The 26,252-nt window shown below is 40.3% G+C and overlaps 1 protein-coding gene across 1 annotated transcript in view; it reads right to left on the bottom strand.

Annotated features, from left to right (window-relative positions):
- The window catches only part of LOC135107824 (ionotropic receptor 93a-like), a 101,233-nt gene that overhangs the window by 65,317 nt on the left and 9,664 nt on the right, over positions 1–26,252 (bottom strand). Inside the window, exon 2 of the mRNA XM_064018113.1 lies at positions 9,878–10,096. Coding sequence (XP_063874183.1) covers positions 9,878–10,078 — 201 coding nt within the window. The 5' untranslated portion in view covers positions 10,079–10,096. The remainder of the gene's footprint in view (positions 1–9,877; positions 10,097–26,252) is intronic.

Genomic DNA, 26,252 nt, shown 5'->3' on the forward strand with positions numbered 1-26,252 from the left:
CTCTTCTACACTGAACATCCTCGGTCTGTCCTTTACTTATAATCTGTACTGGAAACTTCACATCTCATCTCTAGCTAAAACAGCTTCTATGAAGTTAGGTGTTCTGAGACGTCTTCACCAGTTTTTCTCATCCCCCCAGCTGCTAACTCTGTACAAGGGTCTTATCCGTCCATGTATGGAGTATGCTTCACATGTCTGGGGGGGTTCCACTCATACTGCTCTTCTAGACAGGGTGGAATCAAAAGCTTTTCGTCTCATCAACTCCTCTCCTCTAACTGACTGTCTTCAGCCCCTCTCTCACCGCCGCAATGTTGCATATCTAGCTGTCTTCTACCGCTATTTTCATGCCAACTGCTCTTCTGATCTTGCTAACTGCATGCCTCCCCTCCTTCCGCGGCCTCGCTGCACCAGACTTTCTTCTTTCTCTCACCCCTATTCTGTCCACCTCTCTAACGCAAGAGTTAACCAGTATTCTCAGTCATTCATCCTTTCTCTGGTAAACTCTGGAACTCCCTGCCTGCTTCTATATTTCCACCTTCCTATGACTTGAATTCCTTCAAGAGGGAGGTTTCAAGACACTTATTCATCAATTTTTGACCACTGCTTCGACCCTTTTATGGGACTGGCATTTCAGTGGGCATTCTTTTTATTAGATTTTTGTTGCCCTTGGCCAGTGTCCTTCCTACACACAAAAAAAAAAAAAAAAACACTGCCGAAATTACTCCCAATGATGTCTTAAGCAGTGGATCAGAGACTGCTGTGAAATTATCATTAAGCCCATCGGTGATCTTACTAAACGTCGTTGTAGTTACTGTGTAAATATAAATCATAGATTTATGACTGTGACTTTATGACTCCCTTTGAGTGTCCTACCCTAGTCTACCTGGAGACTCAACCAGGAGTCGCATGTGATTGGCGGGTGTTAAAGTGTAAAGGGACCCCGATCCATGACAGTTGGCGCCCGAACAGAGACCTCATACTTAGCGCAGTCACGGCGGAATAATTCTTTGGTACCGTATAATTTTGCTGACATCTTTTGCTGTAGACAATGGCGTCCGAGGATAATAGTGAATTTTTCGATCCCTTTGCGCGGTTTAGGCCTGAAATCGCGGCGCTGAACATAACAGCAACGACGAAGGTTAGTGAGTATATACAGAAGCGGCTAGCTGAGGAGAGAGAGGACCGCTTACGTGCCGAGGAACGTGAGAGAGAGGACCGTCTGCGGGAGGAGGAAAGGCAGGAACGTGTGAGGCAGGAAATGATTCGTACCGAAGAACGGGAACACGAGAAAGCGATGGCTGAAATAGAGCTTCGCCGTGTTGAGGCAAAAGAGACTCGATCTCGAAATTCTGAGGGAAGCAATCTTCGTGCCTTACATATGGTGAAACTTAATGCTTACCGTGAAGGGGAAAACATCGATGCCTTCATTTCCCGTTTCGAACGGCTGGCCAAGTTGTATCAGATGGAATCTGAAGAAAAGGCCATCGAGTTTTACAGCCTGTTTACAGCCAAAGCCTTGTCCATCGTACATGGGCTGGGGCCCGAAGATAACTCGTACGAGCACATGAAATGCGCTCCTTTGAAGGCGTTTGGCAGAACGGCGGAGGTTGCCAAGCAGGCATTTCGCAGTACCGCTATCAGTGAGAACGAAACTGCCGTTCAGGCTCACGCCAGAATTTCTTGTCCCTATGACGAGCGAGTGCAGAAGGAAGGGATTTACCTCACGTATGAAGCGTTGCGGGAGTTAGTCATACGCGACAGGTTTGAGGAAATGTGCCCGCCTGAGTTTATGGCCACAACTAAGGCCACGGGAAACGTACAGGCAAACAAAATGGCGGAAAACCTGGACCTCCATTTTGCCGCACATGGACGTAAAAATGTTCCCCGAATTCGTTCCGCGGGGAGCGGCAGCAAGGCGCAGCCCAACGATCCGGAGCCAGTAAGGAAGGAGCAGGCACCGCCTCCCTTCCGGCAGAATAAGCCATAAGGACACCCCAGGGAGGGTAATAAGTTTCAACCACCACGAGGCTGAAATACCGGTTCATCGCGTCCCGCACCACTTATGAGAGCTGGCCCACACACAGGCAGATATGCTGCCGCGCTACTCGAGACGCTGGACGATATTGTACCAGCGGCAGACGCTACTCCAATTACAGCCGTCCAGAACCACCCCTCGCCGGCCGTAGCGTTCAGGTGACCCTTGAAGCAAATAACAGGGCCCCACAGCCCCACTCATTTTGACTCGCAGCCGCCTCCTCAGTACTAGTAGATTCACCGCGGGGATTGATTGTGAAAAACGGTAGAGTAGGGGGCATTAGTCACACATTTTTCTGGCCTGCATGATGGCCGATATCGTGAGATTCGTGAGGTCCTGTGACGTGTGTCAAAAAACTGTAGACAAGGGCCGTGTACAACCTGCGCCGCTAAAACCCATGCCTCTTATATCCCAGCCATTTGATAGGGTAGCGGAAGATATTGTTTGGCCTATCACGCCACGCGCGACTGACGGATCAAAATATCTACTCACGTGTGTGGACCTCAGCACTCACTGGCCTGAAGCAGTACCTCTGAAAAATATAGAGGCCACCACGGTGGCTGAAGCGCTGGTAGGGATATTCTGCCGTGTGGGGATTCCCAAGGAGGTGCTGAGCGACCGAGGCACTCAGTTTGCGTCTGCCATGATGGACGAAACGTTTAGGATTCTCTCTGTGAAGGCCCTTAACACGACACCCTGGCATCCCATGTGTAAGGGTCTGTGCGAAAGGTTCAACGGCACACTGAAGAAGATGCTCAAGCGGCTGGCCGCCGAGCAACCCAAGGAATGGCCGAGATTTGTGGCTCCTCTTCTGTTCGCACACAGGGAAGCATCGCAGAGTGCACTGAAGTTCTCACCTTTCGAGCTACTCTACGGGAGAGCAGTGCGCGGTCCACTCCAAGTGCTGAGAGAGCTATGGGACGAGGACGTGCCAAGTCCGGAGGTACGTACAACATACGAGTAAGTTATAAACTTGGCTGGCAGACTTAGGGAAACCTGTCGTATGGCCAAGGAAGAAATCCTGAAGGCCCAGGAGGTACAAAAGGCTCATTATGATCGGAATGCGCGACTACGCATCCTGCAGCCTGGCCAGGAGTGCTTAGTACTCCTACCCATTGCTGCTCATAATAAGTTGCTGGCGCAGTGGAATGGGCCTTATGAGGTCCTAGAGCGCGTCTCCGATTTAAATTATGTTGTATTGATTGATGGAAAACGTAAACGTCTTCACATTAACATGCTTAAGGAGTATCATGCGCCTGCCATCTCTGGTAGCGCTGGCGCTCAAGGAACCAGCATATGCTGAGGACAAGGTCGCCTGTTTGAAAGCCGTGCGTGGTATTTTTTCCCCTTCAACAGCTGCGAAAGAGGAAAGTGAGATCGAATGCAGTGCGGCCGTGATTCACGATGCAGAGGACGTAGGAGACGGTCCACTCACTATACAAAAGCGTCAGACGGAGACTGTAGATGACGTCGCATTATCTGAAAGGCTGTCACCTGAGAAAATATCGAAAATAAAAAATCTTCTGGGTGAATACATGGAGGTCTTTTCTGACAAGCCTCGCGTGGCCCGGGTGGCACCCCACAAGATCACTCTAACGAACAGGAAGCCAGTGAAGGTGAAACTCTATCAGGTCCCTCTGCAGCTTAGGGACGCTGTGGCTGAGGAAATAAAAGAAATGGAGGACTTAGGCATTATTGAGAGATCCGATTCTCCGTACTGCAGTCCTATGGTCGTCGTACGCAAGAAAGGCGGTAGTGTTAGGATCTGTGGTGACTTCCGAAGGGTTAACGCAGTAACAAGAATAGATGCAGAGCCCATGTTCGACCAACAGGAGATATTTAGCAGGCTGTCGCACTCGAGGGTGTTTAGCAAACTGGACCTCACGAAAGGATTCTTTCAGATCCCGCTTGACCCCGAGTCAAGGAAATCAACGGCTTTTGCCACCCCCAGAGGCCTCTATCAATATCGGGTCCTTCCTTTCGGCCTTGCCAATTCTCCCGCTGTTTCCAACCGCCGAATAAGACAGGTACTAACTGAATAGGGTCGAGGTTTTCGTAGATGACGTACTGATTCATTCTACGGAATGAAGACTGTTTCGTACGGTCCTAGAAAATCTCAGAGACGTCAACATGACGGTTAAGCCGGGCAAGTGTGAGATTGCCAAGGCAGATGTCGAATTCTTAGGCCACAAGGTGAATCAAGGACAGTGCCTCTGCTTGGAGAACAAAGTTCAGAAAATAAAGGAAGCTCCTGTTCCCCACATAAAAAGACAGATCCGATCGTTTCTAGGGTTAGCAGATTATTACCTCAGGTTTGTCCCCAACTTTGCAGCGGTAGCGCTGCCGCTCTATGTAGCTTGTTAAGAAAAGAGCAGAAAACAAGGTTGAGTGGGGCCCCCACGAGTACATATCATTCAAGGCACTGAAGTCCTTGCTGTGCAAGGAATCTATCCTAGAGTTGCCTGACCCTTCAAAGCCCTTTGTACTTAGGACCGATGCATCCTGTGAAGGTTTGGGTGGTGTGTTGCTGCAGGAAAAGGACGGCGACATCTTCCCCGTGGCCTATCACATCAGGAAGCTCAAACCAGCAGAGAAGAACTACAGCACGGTAGAACGTGAACTACTCGCCGTAGTAGACGGAATAAAGAAATTCTACTTCTACTTATACGGGGATGAGTTTGTATTGCAGACAGATCACATGCCCCTGGAGTCACTGCGTACCTCTAAGAATGCAAACTCCCGAATAATGAGATGGGCTCTGTATTTGCAACAATTTCAGATGCGAGTTCAGTACATCCGTGGCCGAGACAATGTCGGGGCTGATGTGCTGTCTCGCCTTGTAGAAGGAAGCGCGTCGGCTGAGACGAGCGAGTAGTACCGTCATCAGTAAATAGATGATCATGCCATGCGTCTGGTTAGATCACTAAGTTAATATTCTAGATCAGTCTGAAGGAGTGTGCCTATGTTTACACGTCATGCATAATGCCTACCTATTCCAGCACCTACTATTCCAGTCCCTACTTTGAGGAAATGTGTGAGTACCTGCACATAATCACCCCAGTTTCGCCGCTAACAGCAGCAGCAGCATCCTTATGGAGGACGTCTTCCGGGTGCCGGGAGAGAAAGAGTGTGGACCAGGTTATGTGGTGGCCCCGCGAGACGAGTAACCACCCACATTACTACACCCCAACTACAGGATGAGTTGTCACTTGTGTCCTGTGTTTGAGTATGAGATGTATATGGTATTATGAAGACACTGAAGGCCGTTCGGAGCACGCTCGTGTTCCCCAGAGAGAGGTGTCACCACGCCGCGTCTTCCCCAAGATGAGTCCGAAGACACCGCTCCGTGTTCGTGTAGCGTCTGCGTCTCTCTCTCACACATACATTACATACACTCGAACACCTACACTCCGTTATGTTATACATAAACATACATAACAATAGGAGGGCGGTTTAAGTCTGACGATATTTCGTCTTGCAAAAGGCACGGGAAGGTTCAGCTGGTTCAGGAGTTTTTTCCCCTAAGCTAGATTCTTAACGTAAATACGGGGTTTTACCATCATGAGCCACCTGAGATTCCACCCGAAGATCCTTTTAGTCTTCACACACCCGTTGGTAGCTAGTTAGGCTTAGAATGTTTTTCTTCCCGGAAAAAAAATCCTCGTTTGTATGGGGTAATGTAAGAGCACAGGAGCACTAGATTTTTGAGAGGGCAATAAATTACCGCCCTATCATAGGAGAGAACCATTTGCCATGCGGGCAGGTGGGCGGAGCCTGTATCAATGCGCGCGGGCCAAGTTGAGCGGGTCACAACCTCGCCAAGCCTCACTTCCGGCCGGGTCATCCAGCGCCTAAGACGTGCCCTCCTCGACTCCACCCGAACCAGCCTGCAGAAAGGACAGCGTGGTGCAGCGGTAAGCCGAAGCCCTGACTGACGAAGCTGGCTTTCATCGAAGCAGACTGGAGGAGTGAGTACATCAGGGGAACGCCTTGGGTGAGTTATTTGTGGTAAGGCCTGTTCTCCAGCGCATATCCAGTCGCCCAGCGACCACGTGGTCGTCGTTTCTTGTCGAGTGATACAGTGCATAGTGCCGGCTATTTACTTCCGTGATCCAGTAACTTAACGTAAAGCTGTGCTCTCACAACGTAGAAGGACCGGGCATTGGCCTCACTTCCGGAGGAATAGGTATTTCTTTGTGTGCTGCTCACGCGCCACTGAGTGTAGCCATAGCTAGCCAGGCCTTCGTTGTAGTTACTGTGTAAATATAAATCAAAGATTTATAACTGTGCATTCTTTTGAGTTTCCTACCCTAGTCTACCTGGAGACTCAACCAGGAATCGCATGTGATTGGCCGGTAAAGGGACCCCGATCCACGATACTACCCATTAAAATCTCTCGCAATAATGTTTTCCATGACCATGGATAAAATAGCGGTATGAGTGGAATCCCCCATACATGTGAAGCATATTCCATAAATGGCGAATAAGGTCCCAGTACAGAGTTAAGAGCTGGGGGGGCGTGATAAAAACTGGCGAGACGACTCAGAACGCCTAATTTCATAAAAGTTCTCTTCCTGGAGATGAGATGTGGAGTTTTCAGTTTAGATTATAGGTAAAGGAAAGACCGAAGATGTTCAGTGTTAAGGAGGGAGACAGTTGAGTGTTATTTAAGAAAGGGGGATAGTTGTCTGGAAGGTTGCGTCGAGTTGATAGATGGAGGAATTGAATTTTCGAAGCATTGACCAATACTAAGTTTGCTCTATCCCGATCAGAAATTTTAGAGATCATATATATATATATATATATATATATATATATATATATATATATATATATATATATATATATATATATATATATATATATATATATATATATATATATATATATATATATAATATGTGTGTGTGTGTGTGTGTGTGTGTGTGTGTGTGTGTTTTCTAGGAGGGACACTGGCCAAGGGTAACAAAAATCAAATAAAAAAAAATGCCCACTGAAATGCCAGTCCCATAAAAGGGTCAAAGCAGTCGTCAGAAATTGATGGATAAGTGTCTTGAAACCTCCCTCTTGAAGGAATTCAAGTCATATGAAAGTGGAAATACAGAAGCAGGCAGGGAGTTCCATAGTTTACCAGAGAAAGGGATGAATGATTGAGAATACTGGTTAACTCTTGCATTAGGACAGAATAGGGGCGAGAGAAAGAAGAAAGTCTTGTGCAGCGAGGCCGCGGGAGAAGGGGAGGAGTACAGTTAGCAAGATCAGAAGAGCAGTTAGCATGAAAATAGCGGTAGAAGACAGCTAGAGATGCAACATTGCGGCGATGAGAGAGAGAGGCTGAAGACAATCAGTTAGAGGACTGTGTATATACATGTGTATATATATATATATATATATATATATATATATATATATATATATATATATATATATATATATATATATATATATATATATATATATATATATATATATATATATATATATATGTTACAGTCAAAACCCGGAATCAGTCAAAACTAGTTTTAACTAGGCAAAACTAGTTTCTTAACATAAAGGCTCGGTAAAACACGAAATGTATTTTACACCTAGTTTTACCTACACACTTCAGTCAAAACTAGTTTTAACAATTGTTAGGTTTGGGAAAACTAGGTTAGACTAAAAGTGAAACTGGTGTAGTGCTGGGGAAAACATTTATATGTATAAGTAGCATTAGGTTAGGTTAGGTTAGGTTAGGTTAGGTTAGATGACCACTCGTTTGAGTACCATTGCTCGTTTGAGTACCATTTTTGGGGAACTCAAACATAACATCCCCATCTAACCTAACCTAACCTAACCTAACCTAATGCTACTTATACATATTAATGTTTTCCCCGGCACTACACCAGTTTCACTTTTAGTCTAACCTAGTTTTCCCAAACTTAACAATTGTTAAAACTAGTTTTGACTGAAGTGTGTAGGTAAAACTAGGTGTAAAATACATTTCGTGTTTTACCGAGCCTTTATGTTAAGAAACTAGTTTTACCTAGTTAAAACTAGTTTTGACTGATTCCGGGTTTTAACTGTAACATATATATATATATATATATATATATATATATATATATATATATATATATATATATATATATATATATATATATATATATATATATATATATATATATATAGATAGATAGATAGATAGATAGGGTGTAATGCGAGTTTTTGCAAATACTGAAAGAGATGAAAGAACATGTAATTCTAAGTAGAAAATGTTCTATACCCATAGGCATTTTAAGGCTTTGTTTACTCGTCAGATTAGTTGAATATGTATGGGACTCGTGGGTGAGCTATTCGTGTAGCTGTGAAGTGACGGTTGCATTGTCGTAGTCTCAGAGGTGCCACTTGGTCAAATTACAAATGAGTTTATCTTATTTTTTTCCAAGCTGTGGAATATTACAGTATCTTATAACAAGACAAACGGTATCAAAAAGCACGTGATTTACTGATAAGTATTGCACGACAAACATTATTGCTGTGACTAAAATTACTGTAAAATGCTACGTGGTATCATCGAAGCGAGGGAGGAGTTGGGAGCGAGTCCGAGAGACCTTGAAAACAGCTGAGTGAGTGAAAGTGACACACGACACTTCATGTGATCATCACATTAAGGTAAGTAGTGGTGAAAAGGTTATATGCAGAGTATGAGTGTAGAGTCACTCAGCTATTTTCAAGGTCGGACTCGATACCCCCCTTCTCCCTCGCTTTGATGATGTCACGTAGCATTTTACAGGAGTACTTTTAATTACTGCAATAATGTTGACATGTAATTCTTATCGGTAAGTTACGTGCTGTTTAATACCATTTGTCTTGTTATATGATACTGTAATATTCCACAGCCTGCAAAAAAAAAAAAAAAAAAAATTAAACTAATCGTAATTTCACTTTGTGAAATTACGAATAGTTTAGACAGTCTGTCTGTCACATTATAGCTAGACGCATAGCACACTCATGAGTCCCATACAATTTCAACTCATCTGACGGGTAAACAAAGCCTTGAAATGCACATGGGTATAGAACATTTTCTATTTAGAATTAGACGTTCTTTCACCTCTTTACATACACCCTGTGTGTGTGTGTGTATATATATATATATATATATATATATATATATATATATATATATATATATATATATATATATATATATATATATATATATACTCCCTCCTTCTCTGTCCGAAAAAAAAGATCTTCCAGGAAATAATAACTACATGGCAACTTACGTTAGCTCACATGTTTTTTGGGGAAGCATAGAATAACAGATTCAGTGTATGACTTGTTAACATAAAGGAAAGTTATATTTTGTGACTGCCCTTTGTTTCGGCTAACAAAAACTGCCATAGTTTTAAACAAAGTGTTCTATTGAGCTGATGTGCAGGGGGCGCTCACAAAAGATAACATTGCCTTACATCAATAAACCAAACACTGAATCTGTTATTCTATACTTTCCATAAAAAGAAAAAAAAAAGTTGTGACAGGCTACTATAAGTTGCCATGTAGGTATTTTCTCCCTGCAGATTTCTTTTTAGGACCAAGAAGGAACGAGTTGCCAATTCGCACAATGTGACTCAAGACTTAGTCGTCAATATATATATATATATATATATATATATATATATATATATATATATATATATATATATATATATATATATATATATATATATATATATATATATATATACACACACAATATCTACTTAAATATGACGTTACTCACATACTTAGTTTTTAAAAATGTCTTATCTTTTTTTTTACTCCATAACAATCACGGTAAGACGTGTTATAATATAAACTCACGTTCAATGTGGCGCCCCACAAATTTCTTGTTTTATCTGGAAAAAGTTTGGTAGGAAAAGCTTCATCTTGCAGTGAGTGCAAGGTAGGCGTGTTGGATTGCATTGCTGTGATGTCCAGAGGTTGAGATTGGATGATACGAGGACGCCAGGTAAATAACCCTTTTAATCTTTCCTTGCGGTACAGCACATTGATGAACAGCATGTGGTTCCCTTCTGGACTCTGTAACAAAAAATAAATAAAATAAAAAATAAATAAATAAATAAATATATATATATATATATATATATATATATATATATATATATATATATATATATATATATATATATATATATATATATATATATATATATATATATATAAATTCCTGATTGGGTTAGAAAAAACTCGGTATTGTTCACTGTTTCAAAAACTCAATTCTCCCATCTATTAACTCGACACAACATTTTAGACAATCATCCCCTCTTCTTCGCTAGTACTCTTTTCTACATTGAACATCCTCCGTCCATCTTTTTCTTATAATCTAAACTGTAAACTTCACATCTCATCTCTAGCTAAAACAACTTCTATGTAGTTAGGTGTTCTGAGACGTCTCCGCCAGTTTTTCTCACCTCCCCAGCGGCTAATTCTGTACAAGGGCCTTATTCGTTCATGTATGGAAAATGCTTAACATGTATGGGGGTGGGAAAACTCCTCAACTCAACTCAACTCAACTCCTCTCCTCTAACTGACTGTCTTCAGCTTCTTTATCATCCCCATAATGTTGCATCGCTAGCTATCTTGTACCGCTATTTCCATGCTAACTGCTCTTCTGATCTTGATAATTGCATGCCTCCCTTCCTCCTGCATGAAAATACCAGTAAAAGATAGCAAGAGATGCAGCATTGCGGCGATGAAAAAGAGAATGAAGGCAGCTAGAAGAGACGAGTTGATAAAACGAAACGTTTTTTATTCCACCATGTATAAAAGACCGGTATTAGTGGAACTCCTTATACATATGATGTATACTCCATAAATGGCCAGATAAATCAACTGTACAGAGGTAGGAGCTGAGTGGGAGTGGTTGGAAGGGGTGAGAAAAACTGGCGAAGACTCAGAACGCCTAACTTCATATAAGCTGTTTTAGTTAGAGATGAGGTGTGAAGTTTCCAGTTTAGATTATAAGTACAGGATGGACCGAGGATGTTCATTGTAGAAGAGGGGGACAGTTGAGTGTCATTTAAGAGGAGTGAATAGTTGTCTGGAAGGTTGTGTCGAATTGAGAGAACGCAGCAATAGAACGGTCAGAAAAGAAACTTGAGATAGTTACAGAGGAAAGTTACAGAGGAAGGAAGGAGGAGGGAAAGTTACAGAGGAAAGGATAGAAAATGTAGGAGTGTTGTCTGTGCCAGAATCTATCAAAAGCCTTTGATATATCTAAGGCAGCAGGAAACGTTTCACCAAAATCTCTAACAGAGATTCTGTAAGAAAATTCAGAAGATGACTAGCAATGCGGCATTGACGTAACCCATACAGGCGATCAGATAGAAGATTGTGGAAATAGATGTTTAAGAATCTTCTTGTTGAGGATAGATTAAAAAAACATTAGATAGGCTTGAAATTAAAACAATAGGACGGTTGTATGAGGGATTAGAACGGTCACCCTTTATAGGAACAGGCTGAATGTAGGCAAAGTTCCAGGAAGAAGAAAAGGTAGATGTTGACAGACAGAGTTGAAAGAGTTTGATTTGGCAAGGTGCAATCACGGAGGCAGAGATTTGGAGAACAATAGGAGGGACCCCATCAGGTCCACAAGGTTTCTGAGGGTTTAGGCCAGCGAGAGCATGGAAAACATCATTGCGAAGGATTTTAATAGGTAGCATGAAGTGGTCAGGGGAGGAAGCAACAGCCTCTGAATCATCCATGGTAGAGGTTTTAGCAAAGGTTTGAACGAAGGGTTCAGCTTTAGAAATAGATGGAATTGTAGTGGTGCCATCAGGTTGAATAAAGGGAAAGACAAAGAAGCAAAGTTATTGGAAATGTTTTTGGCTAGGTGCAAGAAGTCATGAGGAGGGTTAGATATCGAAAGATTTTGACACTTTTTATTGATAAATTAGTTTTCTCCTGTTGAAAAGCAGACTTGGAATGATTTCGGGCAGAAATATAAACTGCAATGAGATTCAGGTGATGGAAGCCTCAAGTATTTTTTTTTTTTTTTTTTTGTGGAATACCTCTCTGTCATGTCTATAATGGAAGCAGGGGGTGTTCAACCAAGGTTTGTAAGGTTTAGGTCGAGAGAAAGAGTGAAGAATGTAATGCCAGACACTATCACATCTGTTATGATATCAGCACACAGAGATGGGTCTCTGACACGAAGCCAGTAGTCATTCGAAGAAAAATCAGCATAATACCTCATCAGGTAAACATCTACCACTTCACAACCTTCTATCTGATCGCCAGTATGGGTTCTGTCAAGGCCGCTCTACTGGTGATCTTCTGGCTTTCCTTACTGAATCTTGGTCATCCTCTTTTAGAGATTTTGGTGAAATTTTTGCTCTTGCCTTGAACATATCAAAAGCTTTTGATAGAGTCTGGCACAAAGCTTTGATTTCCAAACTACCCTCCTATGGCTTCTATCCTTCTCTCTGTAACTTCATCTCAAGTTTCCTTTCTCACCATTCTATTACTGCTGTGGTAGACGGTCACTGTTCTTCTCCTAAATCTATTAACAGTGGTGTTCCTCAGGGTTCTGTCCTGTCACCCACTCTCTTCTTATTCATAAATGACCTTCTAAACCAAAACTCTTGTCCTATCCACTCCTACGCTGAGGATACCACTCTGCACTTTTCCACGTCTTTTCATAGAGGTACAACATATCACGTAGGGAAGCCACAGAACGCCTGACTTCTGATCTTTCTAAAATTTCTGACTGGGGCAAAGCAAACTTGGGATTGTTCAATGCCTCAAGAAAAAAAAAAAAAAAAAACAGACAACCATCCCCTCTTCTTAAGTGACACTTAACTGTCCCCCTCTTCTACACAGAACATTCTCGGTCTGTCCTTTACTTATAATCTGAACTGGAAACTTCACATCTCGTCCCTAGCTAAAACAGCTTCTATAAAGTTAGGCGTTCTGAGACGTCTCCGCCAGTTTTTTTTTGTTTTTTTTTCACTCCCCCAGCTGCTGACTCTGTATAAGGGCCTTATCAGTACATGCTTCACATGTCTGGGGGTTCCACTCATACCGCTCTTCTAGACAGGTTGGAATCAAAAGCTTTTCGTCTCATCAACTCCTTCCTCTGACTGTTTTCAGCCTCTCTTTCATCGCCGCAATGTTGAATCTCTAACTGTCTTCTACCGCTGTATTCATACTAACTGCTCTTCTGATCTTGCTAACTGTATGCCTCCCCTCCTCCCACGGTCTCGCTGCACAAGACTTTCTTCTTTCTTTCATCCCTATTTTGTCCACCTCTCTAATGCAAGAGTTAACCAGTGTTCTTAATCATTCATCCATTTCTCTGGTAAACACTGGAACTCCCTGCCTGCTTCTGTTTTTCCCACCTTCCTATGACTTGAATTCCTTCAAAATGGAGGTTTCAAGACGCTTATCCTTCAATATTTGACTACCGCTTTGGACCCTTTTATGGGACTGGCATCTCAGTGGGCTTTTTTTTTTTTATTGGATTTTTGTTCCTCCTACATAAATAGAAAGTCCCCATAATTAGCAGAAGCAAAATGCCAGAAATACCTCCACTTTTGGGGATTCTGAGGAGGGATTGGAGTGATATGACAAGATACAGATATGAAATTGTGATCGGAAGAGCCCAACAGAGAAGACAGGGTAACAGCATAAGCAGAAGGATTAGAGGTTAGGAAAAGCTAAAAAATGTTCGGTACCCCAAAACGGTCAGGAATACGAGTAGGGTGTTGCACCACTTGCTCTAGCTCGTGGAGGATAGGCTGGTTAAAGGCTGGTTCATCATGATGGTCAGTGAAAGGAGAAGAAAGCCAAAGCTTGTGGTGAACATTGAAATCTCCAAGAATTTTCAATTTCCGCAAAGGGGAAGAGCCAGAGTGTGCTCTACTTTGGAAGTTAATTAGTCAAAGAATTTTTATAGTCAGAGGGTTTAGGTGAGAGGTATACAACACAGAGGAATTTAGTTTAAGAGTGACTCTATAGTCATGGCCAGATAACTGAAAACTCAGATTCAAAAGTAATGGCACAGGAGCAGGTTAGATAACTGTGCACATAGATGAAACATCCACCTTTGAATTTAAAATGAAGATATAGAATGTTGGAGGGAACAGAAAAGGGAGAGAAAAGGCTACTATGAGTTACTCAAACACAGATGATTCAGTGAGGAAAAGAAGATCAGGTTTAGTAGATGAGAGGTGCTGTTCTGCATGTTGAAAAACTGGATCTAAGATCACGAATGTTGCAGAAGTCAATGAAGAAAAAGTTGAGGTGGGTGTCAAGACACTTAAGTCAATACCAGAAGAGCAGTCCGACCTTGAGACATTTATGGCCCCCTCCCCAGATGACTCCGAGGCTGGTGTAGGAGTCGCCATGATAATTTTTAATTTTGAGTGAAGGATGTGTGTGTAATTAGGTGCATGTAGTTTTGTAGTGAAGTTGGCTTTAGAGGGCAGGCTGTGGCTGCCTCCTTTGGTTATGAGACACAGCTGTGAGGTCACAGCTTAATAAGTTTACAGAACCATTTGATCAAGTGCTTTACGGCCATATTATTAAATTCCCCCTTCCCTTTTCCTTCCCTTTCCTCTTCCCTTGGCCGTTTGTGGTATTATTAATCTTTCTCACTCCCGCCGGTGTGTTTAAAAATGCAGCATTGAGGGTGGAATATGGTAGAAAAGTGTTGACTTGGCGAAATGAGAGACAAGATACCTTCACCTTCCCTTATTATATATTTTTTTTGAAATAATACACTTTTTGATTTGTTGTTTATATATGGTAATACGTTTATAAACGTGAAAAATAATGAATGATGTAACATTTCAGACTTTGCTGAAATGGATATGTTTGTAATGTTTCTGGAGTTGTTGGTGTTCCTATGTGATTGTAAACATACCCCGTGGCGGTGCAGCCTCCCGCTGCCGGTATTATTTGCCAGAGAGAGAGAGAGAGAGAGAGAGAGAGAGAGAGAGAGAGTACGAGAGTACATGACAAATATGAAACAGTGGTGCGTTCTCCCGCTGCCGGTATTACTTGGCAGAGAGAGAGAGAGAGAGAGAGAGAGAGAGAGAGAGAGAGAGAGAGAGAGAGAGAGTACATGACAAATATGAAATGTGGTTGCAAAAAAATCTATATAGCCCTACTACGAAGATAAGTATTTGAGGAACAGAAGTATGAGAGACAGGTGGAGACTAAGGCATTGAGGATAGCCTTCTTCAACCTATCAACATGGACAACTTCTGAAATATTAAGATTTGGATGAAATCTTTAAATCTATTTTAAATTTTAAATCTATTACTGGAAAGGCTCTCAGTAACGAAAAAAGAGCCTGAAAATTTAGGATATAATTTAGACTGACGTAAAGGGGAGGCTTTAATGACTGTCACCAACACCAAGAGACACAGGCGTTGCTCTACTGATCATTTCCGAGCGTGAAGCTTGTAGTCTGTCTCGCACAGACGCATGAATTGTCTGAAACGTGCGGATATGACATTGCGCATAGTCATCAGCGGAATGCATTGGCACACGTGGGGCTACACGTATGATGTAAGAGAGACGTTTCTCTTCGCGAAACACAACATAATGAGTAATCTTTCCTGTAGATGAATTCATAGAACTATTAATGGAACGATCAAGTATTTGCCCGGTAAAGCAAATGTGGCTGCCGACACTCTCTCCCAAAATGTTGTTGTTGCTTCTGTCAGAAATTACTAATTTTTCACGCGAGAATTTTTTTTTTTTTTTTTTCTGCCCAGCGTCAAGACCCCTTATGATCTGCTGTGGTACATACCTTAAAATCGGGAGATGAGTCTGTTTTACCGAAGTTCTATGTTTATTTGTCTCAGATTTCCTTTGCTGATGTTATACATCGTACTGTGTCAGTTCATGAACAAACAGTGACGCAACTTGTCATCTCCACTTTATTATTTCCATCAGTGCTCCAGCTCATTCTTGACGCTCCTCAGTCCGGTCATCCAGGACGTGACAAATGTTTAACAATGGCTCGTAAGCGTTATTACTGGCCTCTGTGTACTGTGTCATGAACTGACACAGTACAACATATAACATCAGCAAGGGAAATCTGAGACAAAGAAACATAGAACTCCGGTAAAACAGACTCATCTCCCGATTTTAAGGTATATACCACAGCAGATTATAAGGGGTCTTGACGCTGAGCAGAAAAAAATTTCTCACGTGAAAAATTAGTAATTTCTGACATAGAAGCAACAACAAAATTTTGGGAGAGAGCGTCGGCAGCCACATTTGCTTTACCGGGCAAATACTTGATCGTTGGGTTAAATTCATCAACTGTGACAAACCATCTGGTGAGATAACCAGTAAGTTTTTTCACCCTTGAAGAGATCAAGCAAGGCAGCAAGATCAGTATAAACAGTCAATTGATAGCCATAGATGATGTCACGAAAATGAGGTAAAGTGCATGCATGCCAGTGCCAGATGAGTGACTGAATATCGAGACTCAGCAGCATTCAGGATATGGCTGACATATGAAATGAAGACGAGAACTCTCAGTCTACTGCACCAGAACAGCGCCTAATCCACAGCAGAGACTGAACTTTTCGACTCCGTGAAATCAGGCAATGACAAAACTGTGATTGATTGATTGATTGATTTAGCTTATGGCACCGCAACATTGCAGTCATATGGCACCGCTACAAAACCTTAAAAGCAACAAACTTTGTAGTAAAAAATATTGATATTAAAAACAAAATTATAAGTATAGTAAAAGTGATAAAAAGATCACTAAAAAGATAAACATAAAAAAAAGGAAATGGAAAGACCCATAAAAAAAAAAAAAAAAAGTGATAAAAATGAGAGGGTTGGAATGGAAATGTTTTAGTTCTTATTTTGATTTAAAGTGAAAGGGTACTGAACCCAAACCACTGTGTCTGGCACTGTTAGTTCCGTACCTAAGACATTGACCCCACTACCCCAGAGATCTGGCGTTATTAGTTATGTGCCAAAGACACTGACCCCAACGACCAAGACTTATGACGCTGTTCTTTACATGCCTAAGACATTGACCCCACTGACCCAGGCTTCACGACCTGGCTTTGCTCGTTATGTGTCTTCCTCACTTGCCGCCATGTTCTCCCTGTGCAAAGATAAAGTTCTGCCCAATACTATATTACTGATAAAATAAATAAAATAAGAACAGTTAAAAGGTAACACTATGTAACACAATTTTTGTCTTTGACAAGCAAGTGTTATTTTTCAACTCTTTTCATTAGAAAATAATAGAAAATGCCCATTATTTGCTTTTCATTTGCTTTTGTGGCTTTTTAGAATGATTTTTTTTGTCCCAAAATAGCTAAATTTCACCATTTTCACCACTTTATGACAGAAAAAAAATCTAATTACACAAAAATTTAATTTAAAACGTCTGAAACTAATTTTTAGAATTAAGAATTAACAGTTTTCTTGATCTGTATGAATACAACAAGTCATTTTCATGTATGAGTCCCCAAACGTAGTCTCCCATCATGTTTACATTGAAAGATCCCTGATATCTCTGTTCAAAATTCATTATATCTTGGTGGAAGCATTCCCCTTGTTCCTCTAAATATGCTCCCATATTCTCCTTGAAGTTGTCGAGGTGAGGATCTAGGATATGGACCTTCAAGCACATTCTGCAGCCCATCTCACCATAGTTTTTCACCAAAGTTTCAACCAGTTCCTTATAGTTAACGGCCTTGTTGCTGCCAAGAAAGCCATGTACTGTAGCAATGATACACTCTCAAGCTTTTTTTTTCTCCTTTTCTTTGAGCTTCTGTAGAAATTCTGAGCACTCCATAATTTCCCTTACTTGTGGTCCAGTGCAAATATCAGCTTTCACCTTTGCCTCTGAAAGCTTAGGAAAGAAATCTTGAAGATACCTGAAGGCAGCAGAGTCCTTGTCAAGAGCTGTAACAAACTGATTCATGAGACCCAATTTGATGTGTAGTGGAGGAAACAAAACCTTCTGAGGATTTAGCAATGGCTCATGTTTGATAATGTGTGCTCCATTTGCAGTGTTCTTGGAGGCAGTGCTTTCTCTGGCAACGTGCTGCAATGTCTCTACTGTCCCAAAGGCAAAGAAAACAGGGATTCTTGGTAAAACCTTCTTGCAATCCCATCAAGAAAGCCACCATCTTGAATAACTTCCCAGCCATACTTGTTGTAGTTCAAAGTTTCCAGTACAAGCTTTACACTGTTGTAGTCCTCCTTAAGATGCACAGAATGAGTAAAAGGCAGACATGAAAACTTGCTTCCATTGTGCAGAAGTACAGTTTTCAGGCTTTTGGAGGAGTTGTCCATGAAGAGCCTTCATTCATCTGCATTGCAAGCAATTACAATAGCATCAAACAAGCCAGATACATCATTGCAGCAGCATAGCCTTTGCAAAGAAGCTGAAGAAATGTTTGTAACGTTTTCTTTGGTTGGTCACTTGTACACTGTCCTCAAGTAAATCCCATTCCTTCAGCCCTGAAATCAAAAGCTCACCATTTGACTTTGTCAAACCGTGATCTCTAATGAGGTCATCGAGGTCTCTGGTTTGAGTATTAGTGATTCCTCCTAACTACAATTGTATCTGTGATGTTACAGCCTTCCACTCTGATTTAGCTCGTCTTCTGACTTGCTGCTTTCGTCGGATAGTTGACTTCTTTCTGGAGGAGCTGGTACAGGAAGATCAGCACTGTGTGTTACTGATGCAATGGAAGATGGAATGTCTGGATAGAAAACAGGAGGTGCATTTTTCCCAGATCGACACTGGAAGGATCCACCATGCAGAAAAAGCAGTCAGTTGAGTGATCAGTAGGTTCGCGCCATATTCAAGGAATATAAGATTTCATGGCTCTCCTTTTGGGACTTAGTCTCTGTACGGAGCAAACGAGACTTTGTCTCTATTACTTAGGAAAATTTCTGGCAGTTTAGGTGTTTTTAGTCCACTTTGTGGACTTAGTTTCTGGCTGCCTCTCCTGCCTATAATACAAGTGAACGAGACTTAGTCTCTTTCACTTTGGTGTTTCCCTTTTCTGCAGGTTAAGGCAGTTTCATCCACTTGTGGACTTGTGGACATTGCGATCTCGGGAGAATTATACTATTTTTGCCCGTTTAGAGTAACTCTGGTTAGTCCGAAGCTGAACCCTGAAGGGCTGTTGTCTAGAGCAGTCGCATGATGGGAACCCTTTAGAGGGTTGGTTATAGAAAAGCCAGAGTCGGGGCCATAGGGAAGTTGATAGACAGGAATAAGACCCAAAAGGGGCAACTGGCTGGACTTAGGTTTAATCCAGCCTGTTGTAGGCACTATGCTAAAGAATGGCTAGGATTAAAATAAAGTGTAAATCCCCCAATAAAGAGAACAAACTGAGACTTAGTGAAATTCTAAACAAAAATGACATTGAGGTACGTAGGTACTTTACTACCTATGATGGCTTTACTGTATTAACTGTAAGTGAACACGATGCAGATAGCCTCTTTTGCCCTGAAATTAAATCAGCCCTTGCACAACATGAATTCATTCTTGTCATGCTTCCTGAGCCTAGAGCAAAAAAGAGAGTCATCATCCCTAGGACAGATGACCTCATATATGAATGGAGCACATATACTATTAAAGAAGAAATTGTTAAAAATAACTCATGGACTGGTGATGACTTAGAGTCAGTCTATAAATTCCCCAACTCTTCTACATTAAAGCTTACATTCACTCAAACTAAATATGCTAAAAAATGCACAGAAATGGGAATAAAGGCATTTAACATAAGCATCCCAGGAGCAGAAATTAAATTGGAAACATTTATACCAATCAAATGTTGTATGCGATGTTATGAATTAGAGAAACATTACATCAATGAATGTTCAAAAGACAGGGAATATAAACTTTGTTCGGAGTGTGGAAATGTAGGGCACGTATGGCATCAATGTAAGGAGCAGCACAAAAGATGTTTAAACTGTGGAGAAAATCATAGTGCTCTAGCAATGAAGTGTAAAAAAAGGAAAGAGATAATAAAAGAACTCAGGAGAGTAAGAAACAGAAGATGACTTATGCAAACATCACTCAAACTAACATTCCAGCAAATATGTCCTACTATCACCTCCCACAAATCTCCAAGGAAGAATTGCTCAAAATAAATATCTGTGTAGCACATGCACAATGTAAAAACCAAGAAAAACCAGGTAGTTATGCATATGAACTGAACAGAGTATTAAAAGCTAACAAGTTACCAACAATAGTGATTCCTGATGAAGACACAAATACAGCTGAAACTGGTGCAGTAGGTGGAGATTTGTCTTCAGATCAAGATTCAACAAAAACCAAAGACCATAATAAGCAGATATAGTAGTGTTGGAGACCTAGAAGAGATCTTTGATCCACTAGAAAGAGTAAAATTTTATGCAAGTGAGTTAGGGTTGCAATTTTACACCACCAAAAACAAAGGCTGGCCAAACAACTTTTCTACAGAAGATCTGGTAAAAGGTATTCAGAACAAAATTTATAAATATAAATATACAAATAAGGACTATTCAGAAGACCAGATTTTGAGAAGTGTGAAGAATGGGGATATAAATTTAGAGAATTGTTGGTTTGCAGTAGAGTCTGATAAATTTCGTAGAATAAGAAGCGGGCCCATAGAAGAACGTTCACCACTAGATCCAAGGGACCCGCGCCTGAAAAAACGTCAAAATATTCAGATATAATTTAACAATCATACAACATAATGTCCTGCATTGGATTACAAATAAACAATCTTTAATTGCTTCTTATCTTACAAATAATCCTGATTTAATTTTACTAAATAGCCATGGGTTAAAGTCATCTGAAGAACTAAAAATTCCGGGGTACAGAGTCTATAAAGTTAACTACAGTGAAAGCATATCAGATGGCTCTGCTATTGCAGTGAAGTACAATATAAAACATAAATTATATGACGATTTTGATACAGATTTTCTGGCTACAGATAATGAAACAAGTTTAGGCCCAGTGATAGTTGCTACAACTTATTTACCTCCTAGGCGCCCTTACTTGCCGTATCCAGACATGCATAGACTTCTTAGCAATAACATACCAACTTACATTTTGGGGGATTTTAATGGAAGACATACCGCTTTTGGAAATCGGGAAAATAATACTGTAGAGAAAAGTCTAGTTAATTTAATCAATCAAGGGAAATTAGTTCATCTTGGACAACACTTTCCAACTTTCTTTACCCCACGATCGACAACACATCCAGACAAGATTTTTTTTCAAATAAACATCACTGCTTAAACTATCTTAGTGAACCTGGAGAAATTACCACTTCTGATCATTTGCCAGTTATATTCAAACTCTCTACAAGACCAATTATTGTGGTGAAACCTAAAGTTTATAATTTCCATAAGGCCAACAGGAACTTGTTTAAAAACAAACTGGATTCACAAACAACTATAACTAATCTAGAGGGATATAATATAGAACAGATTGAGGAAAAAACAAATAATTGGATAAATACCGTGAGAAATGCTATGGATTCAGCCATTCCAAAATCAACATAAAGGTTTATTTATCACTTAAGAACGACTAAAGATATAAAGGATTTAGAGGCTCGTTTTAAAATTTTGAAAGATTTTGCTGATCATTTTGGATGGACACAGCAGTCTTACAGTGAATATTTAAGAATAAAAAATGAATTACGAGAGAAGTGCAAAGAATCATATAACAAGAACTGGGAAGATAAAATTACACACATATCAGAGATCAGTATGAACAATAAACATTTCTGGAATAAAATAAAAGCTCTAAAAGGGAACCAGACTAACTATTCAAATTATTTGAAAGACTCAGGAGGTCAAAAATATTTCTCAGACAAAGAAAAATGTGATATCTTGGAGAAAACATGGAAAGATGTTTTTTTATTTCGGAAGAGGAAGAACGCTTCTTTGAGTTAAATCATTCAGTTCATGTTGATCAATTTATAAATATGAATATTAATAGGGTGAATACCTTTCCTACAGTAAATATAAATAGATTAAATACAGATATATATCATACACGAGAAATTACAATAGAGGGAATAAAATCATATATAAAAAGAACAAAAAAGAGAGCCCCTGGCTCCACCAAGATCAGCATTCAAATCTTAGATAATTGTACTCCTAAAGCCTTAGAGCAATTAAAAAAAAATTTTAATGCATGCCTATTAACTGGATATTTCCAAATGCATTTAAGGAAGCAACAATAAAATTTATTCCCAAGAAAGATAAAAGTCCATTACACCCATTAAACTATCGTCCAATCTCTTTGCTTGAAGTTCCTGGAAAAAATTTTGAAGGAGCTGTACTTGCACGATTAAACACATTTTTATCCGAAAATAACACTCTTAATGATAGACAACATGGATTTAGACCTTATAAAGGGACAACAACAACAATAGCCATAACTTATGAGACAATTGCCAATGCCAACTACTACATTTAGGACTCCTTGATATACTTGAAAAAATGTTATGTATTTTTTTTTTTTTTAAACAGAACAGCAAAAATAAATATAGGTAAAGAATACAGTAATGCTATAAGTTTATTAAGTGGCGTACCGCAAGGTAGTGTGCTCTCACCATCCTTATATACCCTCTATACGAATGACCTCCCTCAAGCTGAATTTGGCTGTACTGACATCATGTATGCAGACGATATTACTCAAATAATAACATCACCTAGCAAGTCAAAGTGGATGATGAAAACAAAAGTTGAACGAGATATAGAAAGAATCAACAAATTTGAAAGAAAATGGAAAATAAAAACAAGTGAAGAGAAATTCAAAATAATACCAATTGCGCAAATGAAATCAAAGAAAATTATGGTTAGCGGAAAAAAAATCGAAACCACTAATACAGGGAAACTATTGGGACTTCAAATTTCAGTTACCGGATTTGTGAGTCATATCACAAAAACCATCAATAAAGGCAGAGGTATCACAACTGAGACGTTTTCAGAATTTGACATCTAAAATGAAAGCAATTTTAATTAAAACACTACTAATTCCTGTGCTGGAATATCCATCTATTCCAATATGTGCTGCATCAGCAACCCAGAAAAAGAAAATGCAGACCATTCTCAATAAAGCTGTAAGATTTATTCACTGCGATGAGCCGGATCAAATGAACACCAAAGAATTACATGAATATTATAATATTACTCCTCTTAATATTTCCAACCACTGCAAAGCAAAGAAAATCTGGGAAGCCATACGAGCCAGTGAAATCGATCATTACGAAACACTAGCGACTCCACGAGATAATACACACACGTGGTTCCCTAAAAGTAGCAACATTATTAGTTTGGAATCACCACAGGCAATTATTACGTGACATTTTTTATTTTCTTTTTAGTTTTCACAGGATAGCATGTGCTGAACTGGATCCAGAAGTTACGTGGACTTGGACGGATGACTGCCTTAGGACCAGACGAGGAGGACGAGGCAGACCTACTTTAATCTGCATTTACAAATAAATTCACTCTTTGTTGACTCTGAATTGGAGTAATTGTTTTATTGTTTTATTGTAACAATTGTTTCTTTTGTTTTTCCTTTATACATTTCATAGTGATCACTTCATTTCACAGTGCCTTGCAGTTTTTATTAGGATAGGATATAGTTGTGTCCCTTCTGGGAGGTTCTGTCTACAACAAGCTTGAAGTTATGTAAATATATATACTCTCTCTCTCTCTCTCTCTCTCTCTCTCTCTCTCTCTCTCTCTCTCTCTCTCTCTCTCTCTCTCTCTCTCTCCTAATAGCAGAGACAGTTTTACCTTCCAGAAGTCTGTGTTTTAGGGACAGCTGTGGTTCTGGGGGCACATTTGTGATTACCGGACTGAAATATGAATAGTGTGTAGCTCATACCTAATTTGTTAATAATTGAAATACAAGTAATAAGTTACAAAGTTTAATTAACAACACAGGAGTGCAGTTTTTGGTGATTGTCAGTGTTATACAAAAAAAAAAAAAAATCATTGTTACTTGAAATAGACAATATAAACAATTTGGCAATGTGGTTAGCCCACAATCTATTTTTCTCTTACTTTCTTTCACCCCTTCTCTTTCCACCCACTTTCTCTTAGCTAGCTATCTTCTTTTCTTCACCCCCCTTAAAAAAAAAAAAAATCATGGCTCTGTTTTCCCCTCCATACCATCCTGTAAAAGAACAACAGTGTGAGTTTCTGTTAAACTTATTATTCTTAATTCTTAACTGGATTTTACTCTTGAAAAACTAATAGCTATTTTACCTTCTAGTGTTCTCTTACAATGCTCAGAAGCAAAATGAGGTGCCCAGGTCTTGTCTTGATCCCCAACTGGCACAGCATAATAATAAATAATGCTTTGTAAGCTTCACACATTTTTTTCCAGATGCTGTCACAGATAACTTCTTTGCTCTTGCCTTGATGAATTGACCACATATGTAGCAGAATCCATCTGGAGAATGAATGCAGCCTCTTGATGTCATTTCACCTCTTGTGATGTGTCTTCTCAGGCAGCCAAAGCACAACTGATTGGTGGTCAGCAAGCCCCTACTTTTATATTGTACAGTACTCTAGAATATTCTTAGTTTTTTTTTTCTAGAATGTGTTCCAGAATGTTCTCAATCTTTCTAGGATATTCTTGAGCCTACTTTAGAATATTCTGCATTATTCTAGAAAATTCTTGTAAATTCTAGAAAATTCTTAATACTTTACATATTTTTACAGTATTCTAGAAATTTCTAGAATATTCTGGAAATGTTTACACTGAATAGAATGTTCTAAAATATTATAGAAGCTTCTGAAAGTATCTGGTAGAACATTCTGGAAGACTTGAGAAGATTTCTGAAATGTAAGCAGATTCTTCTAAATATGAAAAATTTCTTGCTAGATATGGTTAGTTCAAGAATGATCTTATTAAAATAAAAAAATCTTTAGAACACTTTACATCCTTTCTTTCATTATTTTAACTTATTTGAAACATTTCAAAATAATTAGATAAACAATTGAAATTTTGCAAAGGTCTTTACCTGACATGTAAATCATTAGTAACCCATGCTAAAATGAAATAAAGCAAAAAATGTAGATTCATTCTTCTAGCCACAAAAGCAAAGTTTTTGATCAAAATAAACTTTTTCTATTTTGTTTAGATGGAAACAACTGGAAAATTATGGTTCGGGTTTAAGGACAGGACAAAAGTGAAATTTTGTTGCATAGTGTAATCTATAGCCTTCACCAGAAAATTAAGAACCTTATGTCCCAGGGAGAGAGCCCTCTTTCCAAGTATCAGCGACATCTGGAAAATCCCATCCTCATCGCGGCAACGGAAAAGATATTTCTCCCGCAGCTCCACCAAACTGGGACACACCACTAGAAACTGTCGCACTGTAAGTGAAACTAAGCAGTCGTCACTGTAAGTGGAACTAAGCAGTCGTCACAATATGGTTGGGTTTCCTGGGACATGAAGTAACCATGAGTGAGACGTGAACCAGTGCAGTAGTCTCTGAGCAGAGCTCCTGCACATCGACATACGTCCATGGACGGAAAGTTACATTAATTATCTCACCCATCTTCGTGGTGACAACCAAATCCTCCCATCTGCCCTGTCAACTGGCAAAAACTACCACCCTTATACTGGAGTATAAATCATGAAAGGAAATGGGGTTGGGGGGAGCAACCCGGGTTACCACCTGTTTAGCCAGTCTATCGGCCTCCTCATTCCCCTGAACTCTAACATGTACAGGGGAATGAGGAGGCCGATAGATATGGCCACAGGGAGATGAGACAGGAGAGGAAGAGAGCACGTGGAGTGTGTGGTGATCCAGGATTGAAGCGTGGTGAGGGACAGGCATGGTCGGACCACGACTTGCCACATCGAGAGTGACACACACACGCGCCTAGGTGGGAACTGATAACGCCTCGCAACTTGCTTGCGATGGTGGCGTGATACTCGTGTTTCAGCGTGTACTGGATTTTTTGAGAGAATCGAGAGTTCGTGTGTCTTCGATAGCACAGCACCGCTGGATCAGATGAGGATTCTTCGTATGGTGATGGCTGCTCTGGAGGAGCTGTAGTAGTAGTGGCTAATAGCTGGATATTGTTGGTAGCGTGGAGATCGTGGGTAGTGGTTTGATAGTGTTGATTTGTGTGAGTAAAAGACATAAGTTATAAGAGTTCTTCTTGATTTAATGATGGACATAATGTACATGCGTGATACCGA

The sequence above is a fragment of the Scylla paramamosain genome, chromosome 16 (genome assembly GCF_035594125.1).
Source record: "Scylla paramamosain isolate STU-SP2022 chromosome 16, ASM3559412v1, whole genome shotgun sequence".
Taxonomy (NCBI): domain Eukaryota; kingdom Metazoa; phylum Arthropoda; class Malacostraca; order Decapoda; family Portunidae; genus Scylla; species Scylla paramamosain.